The 17,248-nt window shown below is 43.2% G+C and overlaps 1 protein-coding gene across 8 annotated transcripts in view; it reads left to right on the top strand.

Moving 5' to 3' along the window:
* snx29 (sorting nexin 29) overlaps positions 1-17,248 on the top strand; it is an 81,682-nt gene that overhangs the window by 31,111 nt on the left and 33,323 nt on the right. For 5 of the 8 annotated variants that reach the window (XR_009710285.1, XR_009710283.1, XR_009710281.1 and 2 more), the window contains exons 19-21: positions 4,201-4,341; positions 9,470-9,609; positions 13,952-14,049. Coding sequence is in view for 2 of the 8 variants with exons in the window: in XM_061264382.1 (XP_061120366.1) it covers positions 4,201-4,341; positions 9,470-9,609; positions 12,145-12,271 (408 nt within the window). In the remaining 6 variants the exon portion in view is untranslated. Of the gene's footprint in view, positions 1-4,200; positions 4,342-9,469; positions 9,610-12,144; positions 12,961-13,951; positions 14,050-17,248 lie in introns of those variants that run through there. The other 3 variants (XM_061264382.1, XM_061264383.1, XR_009710286.1) reach the window with 2 other exon arrangements.

Genomic DNA, 17,248 nt, shown 5'->3' with positions numbered 1-17,248 from the left:
TGCTGTACGGGAGTGTTAGCTAGTGTGTTTTAGAGAGATTTGAAAAAAACTGCACGATTGGTTGTTAGCTTATTTTTCTTCTTTTAGCACAGTAAAATCGTGGCATCATCCATCTCTGCAATTTTCCCCCTCCTACTTTTGACCCCAACCACTCTCCCCACTCGTCTTTTCTTTTCTTTATTCTCTCTTGTTAATTTCCCCCCCTCCTCTATTCATATTGATCAGATATGTTTGGAAGACGGCGACGCGGCGGATGATTAATTCGGAGGCGATGCGAGTGAGACTCTCCCACCACCAACAATGAATCATGAATTTCACCTCTTTAACATCTTCCCAGATTAGACGCTCCTTTCATTGATTCTCAACACAAAACTGAAAATGAAGCGCCGGCAAATAATGATTTCAGCGCCATGCGAATACGAACATAGCTAAGATATTTTTCGCCAACTTTTAATTTCATGCATCATCCAGCATCGTCCACCTTAGTGAGGAAGACCGAACGCACCCAATTAACGGCAGTCGCACGAACAAACGGTCTTTGGCTTCTTGGCTGCTTCTCTGAGCTTTTTATATACAGCCGCATAAATAAGCCGCTCGATGAATAATTGAGACATCCTCATCGGTACGTCGGCGACACTCGTGTCCCGAAGCCCCTGGAGAAATTCAAAGTGGGCTCTGTCCTAGCACCTTTAATTTCCGTTTCAGCTAATGGATAAATTGGGGTTAACTTCAGAGGCAGTGCGCCTTGCGTTTGCATGCTGGCTGCGAGACCTTGTGATTAACCAGAAAGTTCTGTCTTGGTGATGATAAGTCTGCTTTAAATGTCCATCTCCAGCGCTTGAGAAAAATAAATTACAGTTGCGATAATGGCGGGTTAGTGACACCGCCAGATAACTGTTGTGTTAATGATGAATGTTTTACAATGCTGATGACAATTACACTCGTCTTGGTGTCATATTCATCAATCTTCGATGAAACATCATCGCTCGTCTTGTCGCTTAGGTATCACATCCACCGTCTCATTTACATCGCATGCCCTTGCAAGCGGGGAGGCACTCAATTTTACGACCAGACGGACTCACTATATTGTGTAAGCTCATTACTGACCTACAAGGGAAGACGCAATTAGTTCAGACATTAGGGATGAGTACTGTCTGGAAAAAAAAAAAGTTCTTCAAATTGATCAGGGGGATTTTCAATATGGTTGCAAAATACATGATTTTTTTTATGATCCAAATAAAATTATTTGACCACCCAACCATCCCACTTACGTCGATGCGTCACCTTGATTTGAACCCCTCCACAAAAGAACACGAGGGACGCCCACTTTAGCCCGTCACGGGTGAGCCAGCCATTGAAAAAGCGCTCCGTCGGTGTGTCATTGGCAGCTGAATGTGACATGTGAGAGGTGGGATGGGAATTTGGCCTGTCTTCCCCTTTCCCAATTTGGCTGGTGCCGGCGATTTTAGCCGATGAGCTCTTGAGCTGAAGTGTAATTTGTCAATCAGCTCTCTTAGCCTTGTTACTGTCAATTTTTCCATTCCTCCTCCTGTCCGGCCGGGGCCTTTAATTGTCTGCCTTTACCTCGCACGTTTAATCTTCTCATCAGTCAGCTTCACTCCTCTCTGTCTTTGTGTCCAATTCATCTCGTCTTTACATTGCAGCCGGCATTTGCCCGCTGCTTGCCTCAAGACGGCTAATCCTCGGGTGTTGTTAGTGGCTCGTCCTCAGGAAAGCAGGAAGAGATGCTATCCGACAAAGACTCTCAGTCGCGAGGAACAGAGGAGGCGATGGGAATGATGGCGGTAATTGTGATAAAAGCCCCCTGCTGGGGCGTGAGAGGGATTTTCCAAGGTAGCTTCCAAGTTGAAAACGTCGCCCTGGTGTATTGATTGATTTTCTTTTATGAGAGGAGAAGTGTGAGGAGAAAGAAAAGATATCGGTGTTTCACCAAGTTCGATTTAATTGCACTTAGCCTCCCGTTGCGTTCAGTTGAATTTCTTTTGCCGCTCTTCAGTCCTTACTGGACTCGCTCTGTTTTTTTTTTCCCCTTTGTTGGCAAGGAAGAAATAACTAAGTGACTGAGTGTGGACACAAATCAAACAGTGATACAGTACTATTGCAGAAAATGTGGATCCTCCCAATTTTAGGGGTGGCTCCAGGCTTTTAGTCAATCTCAACAACTTGTTTGCTGTCATTTAGAGGGAATCGCTTCCAATCAAAGCGTGAAGAAAAAAAACAAAAAAAAACGGAATATTTTATACAAGCATCCCTTCAATAAATGTTCAGGCAGAGTCAACTAATTCTCTCGCCGCACTCTTTGGGTTTCAGGTGCTGCATTTTAATGGGATTGGAAAACAGCAGCTTGACAACAACAACACAGCTGCTTCCCGTGTTTCACATTTTACTAATGCAAGCAAAATACAGACAGCCTGTTTAGACGTTCCTATTCCCAGTAGGGAATGTTGGAGAAGCCACTTGGAAAATGCGAGATAAATAAGAGTCACTCTGCATTAAACAATGCTCTAATTTATGGAAACGTGACAGAGCAGGCACATTTGAAACAGCTTGTTTGTCCCGCCATCTTGCTCTGATGTTTTGCTGTCGTAACTATGCAATGGAGGTTTTTTTTTCGAGCGGCAGAAAAGCAGGATAGATTCAATTTGGATCTGAACCCAGAACTGCCGATCTGTGAGGCAGATGTGCTCAACGCTTCCGCACTGTACCGATAGAAGATAATTGTCGAATCATTCGACAAACTTTTTGGGATATCTTAACATTCCCCAGACACGTTCACGCCGTCGATGATTCAACGAGACATTTCCCGTGGCTAACAAAACACAGCCGATGCCTTTTAATGACCGTCCAAAATGTCAGATTCGTCATGTTCGCATTTCCCGCTTTGTAGTGTCATGCGCACGCTGACAAAAACACCAGTGAGAAAAGTAACAGTCGCCTCAAAACAAGAAATGAAGCCTTTTTCCTCCCGAGCCATGTAAAGGTCATTCACTTTGTTAGATAAGAACCACGTCTCCTGGGTGACATGGCTTTGAGACATTTCAATTTCAGATGCTCTACTTATTGAAGTTGTTCATCACATCTCACCTCATAGTTTAGCAAAGTTTAGCCTCTGAACATTTTGCCATTGTCAAACTGTTCCTTCAATGGCTCAAATGTAATCTCGACATCACAACAAGCATAATCTAATGATGGCCCATGGAGTCTTGAACTTGTGCTTCGCGGCCCTTAAGTGGTCCGTGGCGGTATTGCAAGTAGTCCCTGAAATTGGAAAATAATTGTAACATTTTTAATAAATAAAATGTATTTATTATTTAGACGTGTTTTTTTTCTCCACTTAATTTTATGAATCCTTTACCCATCCGAATTATATCAAATGTAGCTGAGATTTTCCTAAAATAGACATACAGATGCAAATAAATAGGTCTATCCTCCTTCAGCGCAAAATAAAATAATATTAAGCCAACACGAGTTGCTTCTTGGTAATAATGGTGGAATGATATGCAAAGTGCTATAAAAGCAACCAACACCATGTTTGGTTGCATGTAAACTCTCGAGCGTGCTCCCGTCATGCTTGATGAAGCTCTTGTAATATCAGGGGGTGCTAAGGAGTGACACGCTAACAGTCAGTCATCCCTCAGGTGTCTCATCGGAGCACATCCTTGACGTGGAAAACGGGGTCAAAAGGGACGCTTGTGACATCAGCATTGAAGTTGCGTCACACAATTCAATTGTGAGGTCACATGGTTTATTTCAGCCCCCCTTCCCAAACTTGTCACCATAAGTGCTTCAGCACTACTGCCCACAACATTTTTTTGTATCAGCTCCTGTTTTGAAAATGAATTAAAGAAAAAAAAAAAAATCATCTCTCACTCCCGGTTTTCACCCCCATGAAAACAGAAGCCCATCTCCTTCTCGTGTAATAGGCTCATTTTGTCTCCTCTCCCCGCTCCCCCTCTCTTTTGTGAGTGTGAATAAAGCAGCTAATGGTGCATGGAAATGGTAGCAGAGCTGTCACGTCTAAAGACAGACTCTATCTCTGCGTGGCATTATGTTAGCGAGATGATGTGTAAAATCTTTTTTTTTCTCTGATTTCGGTGAGGCTATATGAAACTTTAATGACAAGCTTATCAAATGCAAAACTCACGTTAACCATCCATATCTTATTTGTCTATTCCTCAGGTCTACATCCGCATTCTGGACAATGAGTGGAATGTATATAGACGCTACACCGAGTTTAGGGAGCTGCACAACCGTCTGAGGTCCCAATTTCCACAAGTGGACACGTTCAACTTCCCGCCAAAGAAAGCCATCGGGAACAAGGTGAGCTCAAGATTGTCTTGAATTTTTTTTCGGAAGTTCGTGAAGGTAAGCAGAGGCTCTCCGTGACAACCCAGGCTAACGTTAGCTCCTCCCTAACATATCAGGCTCTCAATTGAGATGTATGACTTTAATATACTTTGGAAAGCAGCTCATTTTAGTTTTGGTACACCCACATAAAATTCACTCTATCGAGCGCTCTTATTTAGAAGTGGATTGATGATTTACATTTTTAGATTTTGTGTCGTCACGCTTGACTTTTTTTTTTTTTATATCCCCCACAAATCAACATTTATAGTGATTATGTGTCAGTTTTAAGTTGGGATCATTAAATTTGATCAGCCTGTGTCAAGCATGCATCCAAAATGTAACTGGTGCGTTGCTCATTTGATCTTCTGCTGTATTTACTGTACATGCACACATTCTTCACGGGCAGTGACAGCCCGAGGTCCACATCGTCCCCACCGTCAGCAGCCGGTTCCTCCGACCTTAATTTGGTTCTGACCTGGATGCTTTGCTTGGTTGGGTTTGAAGCCGCCATGGCGGAAAGCGCCGGTCAAGCTCGCTACCTTCAAAGTACTCTGCAGTTTCATGGTTGGAAATCTAAACGGACCGAGATAAGCATGCCTGCCCCGTTGTGTGTCGTATGGTTGACCACATAGTGGCCGCTATCACGTCCTTGAAAGCCCCTCTAAAGCTCATTACACTGGCAGTTTGTGTGAATTATTGGTTTGCAACATCCCTTGGAAATCAGCAAGCATGGCAAGAGAAAGCCCCGACCCGGATTTATCGCTTTTAGGCCACTTCTCAAAGCCTGCATGCTTCTGGAGACATTTCGCAAGTGCCCCAAATGACAAGCAGGTGGAAATATTCAAAGAATTGAGACAGGGCTATGATTTTGAATTCAGACCCCAGCCTCCCTAATATTTTTCCCACGGGTTACCTCAATCGCCCCGTGATTGCACATTTATCCCAAACCCCCCCCCGAGTAGACTTTCCTTTCTTTCTCCTCCTGTCGCCCTTCATCATGCTGTGTAAATCGCTTCTCCCCCTTTTTTTTTTTTTTCGCCTTTGATTTTTCTTTTCTATTTTGAAATTTCACAAGCCAGCCCCCCGCCATCGGCCTCTTTTCCTCAGTTTCCTCAGTTTGCATTTGAGCTCATTTTGTAAAAAAAAAAAAAAAAAAAAAAAGCTTCGATGTCTTTACAAATACACTCCCCCACCACAGCAACTATTTGTCCCACCTCCTCATCGTCGTTTATTTCCCAGGAGACTGAAACACAAACGTGTTTTCAGTCACTTATTATATCCTTCATTTTGTGCCACGCTGCTCACTCTGTGCCTCCTCCATCTTGTTACAATCTTCCCTACCTACCGTCTCGTCCATCTAAAAACTCAGAAATGTAACATCGGGCCAGCGAAAATCTCCCAAGTCTTTTTATCTGCACTTTTGAACATCCACACTTCAAGCAGCTGTAAAAATCACACATCCTCGCTAACTCAATTACACGCCCCCCGTTCTAGCGGTTTCATCATGCCGCGCCCCTCAACGTGACTGACAGCACGGAGCTACCGAGCTAAGGTTCTCCAGGAGCCATGAAGGAAGTCACGGTTCAGATGTGTAAAATCGGTCTAGCCTGCTTTTGAGGAGATGCCTGTGAATGTGTCATCATCCTCTTTTGCTACTTGGAGCTTCGCCCGGTTTAATTAACGCGGGCCCAGTTACGTAATGTCAAATGATTCCTTTTGCTCTACTGGGGTTTCCGGCCATCATAGGATCAATGTTATTGCAATTTGAAATGAACCAATACAAATGCCATGATATGTATGGCAAAGCAAATCATATTTTCAGCTCAGCAACGGATTTCAAAAGACTGATCTGCGTGATATTGAGAGTGAGTACATTTTGTAAACAGTGTCGTATTGATCGGTGTGATTCGCTTAAGTTCTCCCCGCACAAAACATCCCGTTGACGCCTCGGGCCTTCTTCTCCAAACACCTGCTTTATGGTCCGACCTTCTAAATGGCCTTCACTTAAACCGCAGTTACATTATTTAAAGTCGGGCACTTTTCTGTATAATTGCGGGACGTGAATTTTCTCGTCGCTGGTTGAATTGACCTCTGGCCCCTGCGCGATTTGTCACCATCAAGCCATTTTTACCTCATTTGCGCGTTTCTATCGCGGATAATGAGCTTAATAACGCACTGGCCATGAATCTCCTGGTGCTTGAGGTCAGACTGTCCAGCTGTGTAAGTGAACTGTACCTCACACACACACAGACACTTCTCAAACTTCTTTGACTACTTCTTAACCAGGCAAACGGTTTCCAGAATTGGATCATCTTTGCAGTAACGCTTGCTCCTAACACCGCTTTTGGTCCGGGCAGCCATAATGGTAATTTGAACAAATAGCACACCATTATGCCTGCTAATAGCCAAATCCGAGAACATGTGTTGGCGTTGTTGATGGAAAAGCTGCTCGGTGAATAGAAAAGGACTTTTTGTGAAAGTAGGCCTGCTGACTTATATTAGTGGCAAATGCCATTCAGAGGTGCAATGAAGTCAATTTTCCTTCAAATGCACAATTTAAGACAATGGCAGTTTTGGTGTTGGACATAAGAGATATTTTGAAAAAAACTAATATTGGGCCTTATTTTTCTGCTGTTTGTTATGGTTCAATCCCATTTGGAGAAGCGTGCCGGAGTGATCAGTCAATCAAGCTCCTGACTGATGATTCAATTATAAAATCTTCACAGAAAAGCTCGTTGAAACGGGATAACTGTACGCCTGGTGGGATATTGAGGCAGAGTGGTGATTGCAATTACGGTTGCTTATTGACAAGATAATAGAGATGATTGCTTAAGTACCGTGTGCGTCTATAAATAAAAAAATCACCATTGTTTGCCTTTTGATCACATTATATAAGAGTCCCGAAAAATGAATGAGCCTCTTGCGCAATCGGCACTAGTGCCAGGGCTGCCCTGATTAATTAATCAGAAACTACAAAGTGAATTATTAACCAATCCTAGTATGTTGTCTTCATTTATTATGCAATACACAGGTTTCACGCTTTTGAAATGATGACATTGTGAAGGTTCTCGTATTCCTGAATCGCGTGTGTTGTTTTATGCATAGCCGAGACCTGCGCGTTGGAGAGTGTTTACATGCGCCGTGGAGAGAACAGAATGTTCAGCCCTGCTGCCCACTCTCGTTTCGTTTCTCGGGTCCAAATCACCGTCGCTCGCGTTCATGCTGATTTAAGAAGTGACCAGAAAGAAAGAATATACGAATATATATTTTTTCTTTACCAGCATTGTTGCTGAAAAGTTTCCGACTTGATCACAGTCCGCTCATTTCCTCAGCTATGCCTTTTTTCCTCCTAAAACGTCTTGTTGCCGGGCAACATTAAGTTCTTCTTCAGAACTGCTATCAGGAGTGTTTTTCTTCCCCTGTGCCAGACTTGAATGGTGTAAAGCTGCCAGGAAATCCAGTGAGCATATGTGACTACGTTGGAGCGTCTCTCCCATTGACAGCTTCCCCTCTTGTGCTTATCTGAGCTTATCGTTTCTCTCTCTGAAGTGACATCCAGCATCATGTGTTTGTGTGCACATGGCCATTTCCAGGCCCCCGTATATCGCCGCATGTTTTTATGACAACATCCACCCTCCATTAGCGCTTTTACGAACTCGCCGGACCCTTTATTAGCAACATCATGGTTGCAAATGCAACTATCAAACCATCTAATTACATGCCGGCAATTTATTTTAGCTTGGCGGTCAAAATCTGAAGTGTCTTCGTAACACACTTTGAGTCCTTAATACCAATTATAATAATGCTAATGTTTTAATCAGACTGTGTAAAAAGGCAGGACGTAAAAAGAGCTCCGCCAGTGCAAACGTTCATAGGTTGAGGAGCTGTCTAACCATATCTGGAAAAGGTTGAGAGCAACATACGTGTCAAGCTGTCCTCGCTCATACAGCAGTTGCGTGTGTTAAGTGGTGCAGGCGTACGTTGACAGAATTAGGCCCCAAGATGTTTTCTTTAAGCTCTACTCCGCCTTCATGTGTAATATCCGCTGGCACCTCCACTTGATGTGACGATGGACTGATTCGGGATGGGAGGAGCCAAGGGATGATGCAAAGTCGTACCTGCAACAGTTGCTTCGCCGTCTTTCCGAGCGAGCGGGGTCACCTTTTTGCTACCGCGTTTCGTCTTCATGAATGTGTCACTATGTCCAGTAGGGTTATTACTCCTCTGACATCCATGAAAGCAGTCAGGGTGTCCCTTCATGTGTTGGCAGAGCATGAAACTCACACTGGCACGCAAAGCCTAATCTGACACATCAGATTTGCACGACTCGCTTGCCGTCTCTTCTCCTGGCACGAGCCACTCGTATTTGTGTTGCTAGTTAACCCACAGTATACTCAAACGACGCTATTAGCTCAAGCTAATTGGCAAGCTAAGACAACGCAATGCAGCTCCGCTTACCTCGTCGAGTTTTTTGTTACTTTGAATCTGTTACTCTCGTATTTTCACCCGTCAAACCACATTGCAATTGTTGAAGGATGAATTAAAATTTGATGGATACCTGCGTGTTTAATTAAGTCTCTCGGTCCTTTCGGATTTTAGCAGTTAGCCATGTTCCACATCACCAGCACAACAAACGGTTCTTTGAAGAGCGTCTTTTGAGTCGGCTCAACGAAGTGTCCTTGGGATTTGGATTTGAGATCAAAAGAAAAAGCAGTAGTTTCCATTTCAATTCAACTGGCGAGGGCTGTTAGTCCCAGTAAAACAGAGCGTTGCCCAGGCTTTGTTGTGAGCTGGACTACCATTAGCCATGCTAGCTCGCGCCATGTGGCTGCATGCCGCCGCCTGCAGTGGTTCACACCATGAAGGACTTCTGAATGCGCTTGAGCTCATTTTCTTTGTTCACCGGCAAGCAAATGGCAAAATAACCATAAATGATTTCTTTATTCTTGTCATTCATGTCAGCTTGTCTTTTGAAAGTCAAAACTTCACACACTCTGTGAAAATATTTCCAGGAATTCACACTGATAGCTATTTTGATTGTCGGATCGAAACGCATCTTCCCGCCTCATGCCATCCGCTTCTCGTCCGTGTGTGTTCAAAGGACGCCAAGTTTGTGGAGGAGAGGCGGAAGCAGCTGCAGTGTTACCTTCGTATGGTCATGAACAAAGTGATCCAGACGCTGCCAGACTTCACCACCCATCCCACGAAGGAGACCCTGCTGTCACTGCTGCCTTTTTGTCTGTAAGTAGACACACATGCACAGATGCTATGAACCAATTCCAACTTTCAAATTGAACCGAATGACAACAGAGGTCAATAGTAGCAATCAATAAACCCGAAAGTTACACTGAACCAAAAGTAGAGTACATGTTCTGTGACACACACTCAACCATGTCTGATTGCTCAGTGACCCACCTACCTAACCCTACCAGCAGCATCTCCAGATGACACATTCTAGTCATTTCCTGTCAGCTTTCCACCACATTTTGCACTTACTGCAATCAGTCAGCGGGAAACGACCTGTCTCTGCCGGCTGACCGGAATGTTGACATCTCACTTAATGGCTAAAGCAGCAACAGTCATTGACAGTCATGTAGACTTGTCACTCTTGAAATTACCCAAAGGCACTGTTATTAAAAGAAAACATTGACATTTTGGACAGAACACCAAACTAATTCAGTGCTGGAATTTGTAACTTTTCAAACCATTCTTCATAATTTCCTCTATTAATTTGTGGCTAGGTGAGGGTCGGTTGTTAATTAAAAGCAATATAACATTGTAAAAAAAAAAAAGAAATTAAAATGAGAGGTAGCGATTAACCCAAATGCCTGACACTGTTATTATCCAGTAGAATGGAAATGGGCCCAGAGGCCCCGCTAAACAGTGAAAGCACAGAAGTCTCAGGAGCTTCTCCCAACGAGAGGCTCTGTAATTATATCTCTTTCACATCTCCAAGCTCAAGGAGAAATGTTTTTTTGATTGCAAACAGAGCATGTGCAAAAGGAAATACCGTCACATTTGCTTGTAGCACACATACCTGATGCATTTGTGGTCAAATCATAGAACGTGAAACAAAAAAAATAACGTTCTTTTCTATCGTTTTTAAAATGAATGGGTCATGTGTATATTTAAAAAAAAATATATATATATACATAGGTTTCCTAATACTTTTGTCCATTCATGTCATTAATTCACCATTCATCTTTCATTTTTGAATTGTATTTCTTGATGCACTTTAATTCACATATTCAACTTAAAACATGTAAGTTGATGTATTTCTTATGTTGACGCTGCAGTCCCACGTTTTCATCAACTTGTCTGGCCTTTGGACTCCCTAATAATTTGAATGCAGCTCCATGGCGAGGTGTTTGTTTTATTCAGAACACAAGACTCCGCACTCGCTGGCTTGTTCCCTGCCTTATTGACTTGCTGTCGACGGGAAAACAAAGTGCTTAGGACCTTTGTTTTGCTGTCGAGAGCAGTTTGGGGCAGTTTGACTCCAGAATAAGAATGTAACCTTTCATTGTGCCAGATTAGGCAAGTGTGTGCTGTACGTGTGTGCTTGAACGTGCAAGAAAGAGGAAAATGGAATAGTTTATCCGGCATGTACTATTTGCTCGAGCCCACCACTTCCTGTCGAGACGATCAATTAGATTGCGGCTTGTGTGTACCTGCTTGCTCTAATTATGCTTCCCGACAGTCAAATGAATAACATTCCAGCCGGGCCTGGCAAAGCTGGCTCTCCCGCTCAATGTTCAAGTCAAAACGGTGTCGAAATGCAACGGCAACAAGCTGGAAAGTAGAAATGTGAATAATAGAGAATTCCCATGAATGATGACGTCGCATCCTTCCGTTATCTAAAAACAGAGAAAATATTTTCCCTGTGCAAATGAGTATTCAAAAGGCTACTTTGCAATTCACTGAGAATGACTTTCCATTTTTGAAGAGGACCTGGACGTGCTGTTTTTTTTGTCGCTGCCATTTTTCCATCCGCAGTGGTCCCTTTGTCAAATCATCATCATCATCACGCGCAGCAGGTGAAAGGTGACTGCTCGAGCTGTTAACGCGTCGCTAATTCACCGTGCTGCTTTTTCATCGCCATCTTTCATCCTCGTCGTCATCTGATACTAGTTAGGGATGAAGGTTCGCTCGTAGCAGCGACGACGGTGACGCTGGTATCATCACTGAGGAGAGGTTTGTGGAAGTGCTAAGATATCTGTTATGTCGTTGACTGTCAAGCTAGTTGCAGATTTAACTGGTGTTTTCTTCGGTAGCGAGACTTTTACTCATACTGGTATCGGTCTGAGAAAACGGAGTATCGGAACGTCCCTAGAGTGAAAGGACTAAATTCAGATGGCACCTTCTAGTCATTATCGGATTGGTGTTGAAATGTATTGCCTTGGTCAGTTATACTTCCTTTGTTAAGCTGTTCAAAAACTCACTCCCATTTAATCTGATGTAAAAACTGATAAGCAGCTGCAATCAGCATTATCACGCCTGGCCAAGCATCTAAAGTTGCGTCGTTATCTCATCTATCATATCAACATTGTCTTTTAATTAAAAAGTTGTTGAATCGGATTTCAAATGGAAAATAGACCAATTATTTATGGGGATTTTGCTTAAGAACAGCTTTTTCGGTATGGTTTTGACTAAAGTCTAGATTAAACAAAAGAAGTGCTCTGGCAGAAGGGCGACGATTCGGGCCAGCAGTTGTCTGTTTGAATAACAAACCTCAGCAGATGTTCATTTGAATCTTCTTGTCTTGTGGCATTTTAGGGATGCTCCCCAGACCAACGACAGCGGCCCCAAGACGCCCCGCTGCAAAACGTCATCCCGCTTCCCGAGACTAGGTCGCGGCCACCACCAGGAAGCCAGACCCGAACCCCAGAGTGGTGACCTCTAGCACTTCTAGATGTGTCCATGAAGACTTTAAGGGACCAAATCACTCTTACCTCACCTCACCTCAAGACTGCCACTATGAGGCTTTTATTTCTTACTATGCTCATTTTTTTGTAGTAAAAGTGTGTGTAGTCACAGTGCCTACCGTGTATAATTACAGCTGTGTTGATAGCTGCATCAGTGTGCTTCGTCATGATGCCCGTTCGATTTCAGCTAATCACGATTCACAATCGGGCGGAACAACGGCCTAATAGTCGGCCATTCATTCTGGCCAATTGGCTGGCAACCAGTCCAGGTATCTCGTGTGGAGCGCCAGGTAATGTGTTCTTTCTGATTTTCCCTCCCATATTTAATGAATTTTCAACAATTAGGGTTCTACACCACTGACACCCTAAGTAACCTTTTCCACATCATCAGAGCCAAGAATCATTCCCCAAGTACAATGGCCTCTATAATGCCACGAGAGAAAGTCCCTATTTGAGGATTAGGGCTAATGTTTCCTAGCAGGATTTAACACAGCGGTGCATTTGCAAATGAATGTCATAAACACTTGAAGTGAAGCGGAGCTGTTTATTAGGAGTGCAAGGAGAGTGCCCGTGACCCAACAAGTGTGTACATGGAATAGTGTACAACTTGAAGCTTAGGGTCAAGACACCTTAGCTGCTCAATAAAGACAAATCATATTGGAAAGAATGTTGATTGTAGTTTTTTTTTTTTTCACCCAACTTGACCATATTTGTCTTGAGCTAAAAGAACTCAAGACCATTTAGTATGGTTGTTTTTGTTTCATACGCCCCCCACTGGTCAGTGTTTGGCTACTGCACCTTGAGGTGGACATTGCTTACTAAAGTTAAAAGTAAGATGGCCACCTCAGATGTGGAGTCAATAGAAAGGCATAGAGGGCATTATGGCTTTTTATTATTCAGCCTTGCAGCATCGGAACACAGTACAAGATTAATGTTCATTCTGTACAGTTTTCTGTACTACATGTCACTTTGTGCATTCACCCATTTGGAGGTTCTCCGCGTGTCCTAGCCGTATCAGCGTCAGTGCTTTGAATTTCAACTCTATGCATAAATCTATCAAAATGTCCCGATTCTGTAAATGACATCTCTGCAGCATCCCAACGTGTCATTGAGCTTTAATTCAAAGATGTACACAAGACTATTTGTGCTTCCATTCTATGTATGTGACTTTCAAGCTTGGAATGTCATAATTTGCCGATTGAATGTTTAGGGGTTCCATTCTGAGCATTTCTTTTCTCCATGTGTTCCAATAGCCGTCGGGTAGTTGTTACTCCCTGCAGTGCCAAACGGGATAAGCGCTATCAAAAATGGACGGATGGCTGGACCCATTTCCTTTCTGAAAAATATATTTTCCTCTATCGCCTGTGCATTTTTTTTCGTATCTCAGATTGCACTTGATCCTCCCTGCTGTGGTGCAAGGCACACCTGCAGATGTTCTCATCACACTTGTGGTTTGAACAAAAGCGCGCCTTGGGCTACTTCGAGCGCCCGTGATAGTTTTGTGATGACATGCCGTGGGAGCACTTTAGTCGCTGACCTGCGGGAAGCGATAAGGAAACAAAGTCAAATGAAAGACAGAACAACTTGATAAATGGGAAACAACAGCTTAGTTTCTGGATTAACTTCAGATAACACAACACAATTATTGTCTATTTCAGAGACAACACTTTGTAAGCCGATTCACAATTTGTTCAGCGGAGATGCAAGTAAAATATCATCACAAATGACTTCCAGTATTCCTTCAAGTGGAAAGAAGGTAAGTGTGATTCATTTGCTAAGTTTGTCTCTAAGTAGCCGTAGCAGACACGTCAACACCCTTACTTAGAATTTTAAATAATATTTAGGAATTATTTTTACTCGAGCTACATTTGCATTTTGTCTCAGGAAAATTATAAATAAATGCAGCAATCACATTCTTTGCGTGCTCCGCACATCATTTTGTTCTTTTTAACCACAGACAATGTGAACTTTACTTGAAGCAACAGGAAGGAGCCGGCAATCAATCTGGAGTCAATTTAAAAAAAAAAAAAAAAGATGAAAGGGCCGGGCTAAATTCTCGGAAACAATCAATTTCCCAGCGGAGCATTCAAAGATTCCGCAGCAGGAGAGCCGGTTCGCTTTTGTGTCTCGCTCGTCGCTGATGAGCAGGAAATAAATATGCCAAATAGAGTTGTATAAGTAACAGGCTTGTCCATTCTTCAACAGTAGATTCCCTTCAAATCACGAGGTTCCACTCGAGCTAGAATTGATATAAAACTGAGCGAGAATAAAAGAAATAGAAGGGTAAAAAAAATATAGGTAGTGACGAGAGGAGGAGAAAAAAGAGCAAGTGTGTTGTGAATGATTGGAACGTAATTGGCAGGTCAAAACACAAGGTTGCTGTCACGTCGCCTCGACACACGGACCACCCAAAGGACAGCACAAGTGGCCATTACAAGTCAATAAGATTCCCGCTGCTGTCATTCAAGAGACAACGGCGGAAATTGTCATCAAGTTCTCCCCCCCCTGCTTTGCTGTGTTAAGTCCTGACATGTTTTTCTTGGACCAAAAAGTCTTAAATCCCAAAAAAACTTTCTGGCCTTGCATATTTCAAGGCTCTGTTGCATTCAATGCCAGTAGGAAATATGGCCTCTCATATCTTATCTGCCAGTCAAAGCCATTGACCTCAACCTGGCCAGGCACAAAAATCTATCCTAGTCGCCACTTCTACACTTTTTACTGTGTTGAAATAGACAATGACGCATGGACTGTCACCCTAAAAAAAAAAATGCAAGGTCGGCTCAAAAGCAGAATAGACTATTTGTGCCGCAGAATTTATGACCCCCGCATTGGATATCAGGCGAGGTCAATACCAGAGTGAACTGCGGTTTGGACAGAGCTGCTTTCAATTCACTAATTAAAAAAAACTAAAAGGGAAAATTTTAAATTCAATCAAATTGACCTACGATAAAAAAAACGTACGATAAGGTCCAAACAGCATATTGTTACTTTAAGGTTGAGCACAGCCGTTTCCACCCACCGCTACTTTGAAATCACTTGTGCCGTGCGAGAAAGTGACAGAAGCACTGAGTCATAGGTGCAATCTTCGTGATTAGGAAGACGCTATGCTAAGCTGTTGATGATCGCACCCTTTTCCAAATGTAGCTTCCCTCCTCGCCGACACGAGGCTTCCCTCCTCGCTATGCATCAGTCGTCGCCACCTTTTTTTAGAATTGTATTCTTTCGGTTCCAGGCAGGGGTGTGAATTTTATTGTCTCTTCATGTGGACAAATGTTATGTGCGAACGTGAGTGGTGTGTTGGTGCTAATTACCTTTCTTTTCGAGAGGTGTGACATCACGCCGTCTCAGGTTGCCCGCCATGTTTCACCTAGTCCGCACTTTTTCAATTTGGACGTCTCCTTGTTGAAATGCATTTTTGAGCGACTTTTTTGAGTGATATTCTCGCATATTTCTTCGAATCTGAGATTGCTTGTTTAGTCACCTCATTCTGCTCATTTTTAGAGGTGACAGACCATCATAAGTTTTCTATTCATGAGATCAGCAAAGGTACAAAAGTAAGCTGGTGCTAAATTTGTTTATGATTGATTTTTCATTTCGTACCTGTGCTATCACAGCAAAATCTTTTGTGGCGTCACGCACACACACACACACACACACACACACACACACACACACACACACACACACACACCGCTCTGAACTTGCACTCAAGTCGAAAAAACTTTTTTTTTTTCCACGCCCTCGGGTTGCTTCAGGCCATGTCTGCGAATGATTGTTTCCCCGAAGCCGCTGTGATTCCCCGTTGTTGTAGCAACTCGAGTTGTGTGTTTGCAGCGAAGAGAAAAATAAATAAATAAAAGATGGAATGAAGTGCGACTGGGTGAGCGACAGGGAATAAGTGATTTTGTTACTAATGATGCTGGCAGCTTCCACGCCTCTGTTGAGTTGTAGCAGGAGCAATTAAAAATGAGCCGAGGTGCCGGGGGTTAGCTCCTGTTTGTGTGATCTGGATGATAGCCGTCGCCCCATCGTGAACGGCGACGTCTGTACTGCAACACGACGCTCGGGATTACTCAGACACGTGCGGCCAAAGACAATTTGGTAGTAGACATGTCAACAGGGACCGAGTTAGTAGAAAAATGGCGGCAGGATTGTAGTATGTGACAACTGGAAAATAAATCCACTGAATACTAACAATTAGAGGTGTCGAAATGAATCGATTAATCGGCAATTCTTGATTAAATTCATCGGTCTTTGGTAATAGCGCTGGAATTAATTTTGGAGTCATGTTTGCTAGTGGATAGGGATGAAGTCAGGATGGTGCCAGAAAGGGCCCCCGTCCACCGTGCCAGCGATGATTTAGCGATTCTGTTGGTTTTTCCAGCAGGCTGTCGGAGTTGTGTGGGTTGAGGAGTGTTTACTGAAGTTAAGTTTTTTTGGATTGCTTGCGTTAGGAGAGCAAGGTCTGTGCTGAAGTTGTTTGATACTGATTTTGTTGGAGGTCCACCCAGGGGATATTGTGACTTTCACAGTGGGAAATTAGAGAGTGCTGCTCTCTTATTTTCACGACAAGCTGGCCTCCAGACAGAGCTTGAGACTCACATTTTCTTTTTTACAGACTTCTGTATTCAGTCAAAATGAAAGTGTGGAGTTTTTACTACAACAAAGAACTTGTGGCATTTCCACATGAAATTTTTATTTGCGTCAATTATGAGGATCTAGCAATGTTGTTTTTCCCATTGTGACAATTTCCGTGAGTTATCAGTATTGCTGTTTCGGATGACACCGCGGTGGGCATTTGAGCTAGTCTTGAGCATCGTCGTTCTTTTTATCCGCCTTTTGCTTTGCTTTTCAATCAGCCTGACACAGCTCAAGAATTCAAGCTTGGAGGGGAAATCATGAACAGAAGCGCCATAAAAACAAGCGGAATTTAAAAGTACTTTATGGTTATGACT

This window comes from Syngnathus typhle, linkage group LG18 (assembly GCF_033458585.1).
Source record: "Syngnathus typhle isolate RoL2023-S1 ecotype Sweden linkage group LG18, RoL_Styp_1.0, whole genome shotgun sequence".
NCBI classification, from domain to species: domain Eukaryota; kingdom Metazoa; phylum Chordata; class Actinopteri; order Syngnathiformes; family Syngnathidae; genus Syngnathus; species Syngnathus typhle.
Note: the sequence above shows the minus strand (reverse complement) of the source record. Positions and strands in the feature narration are given on the sequence as shown.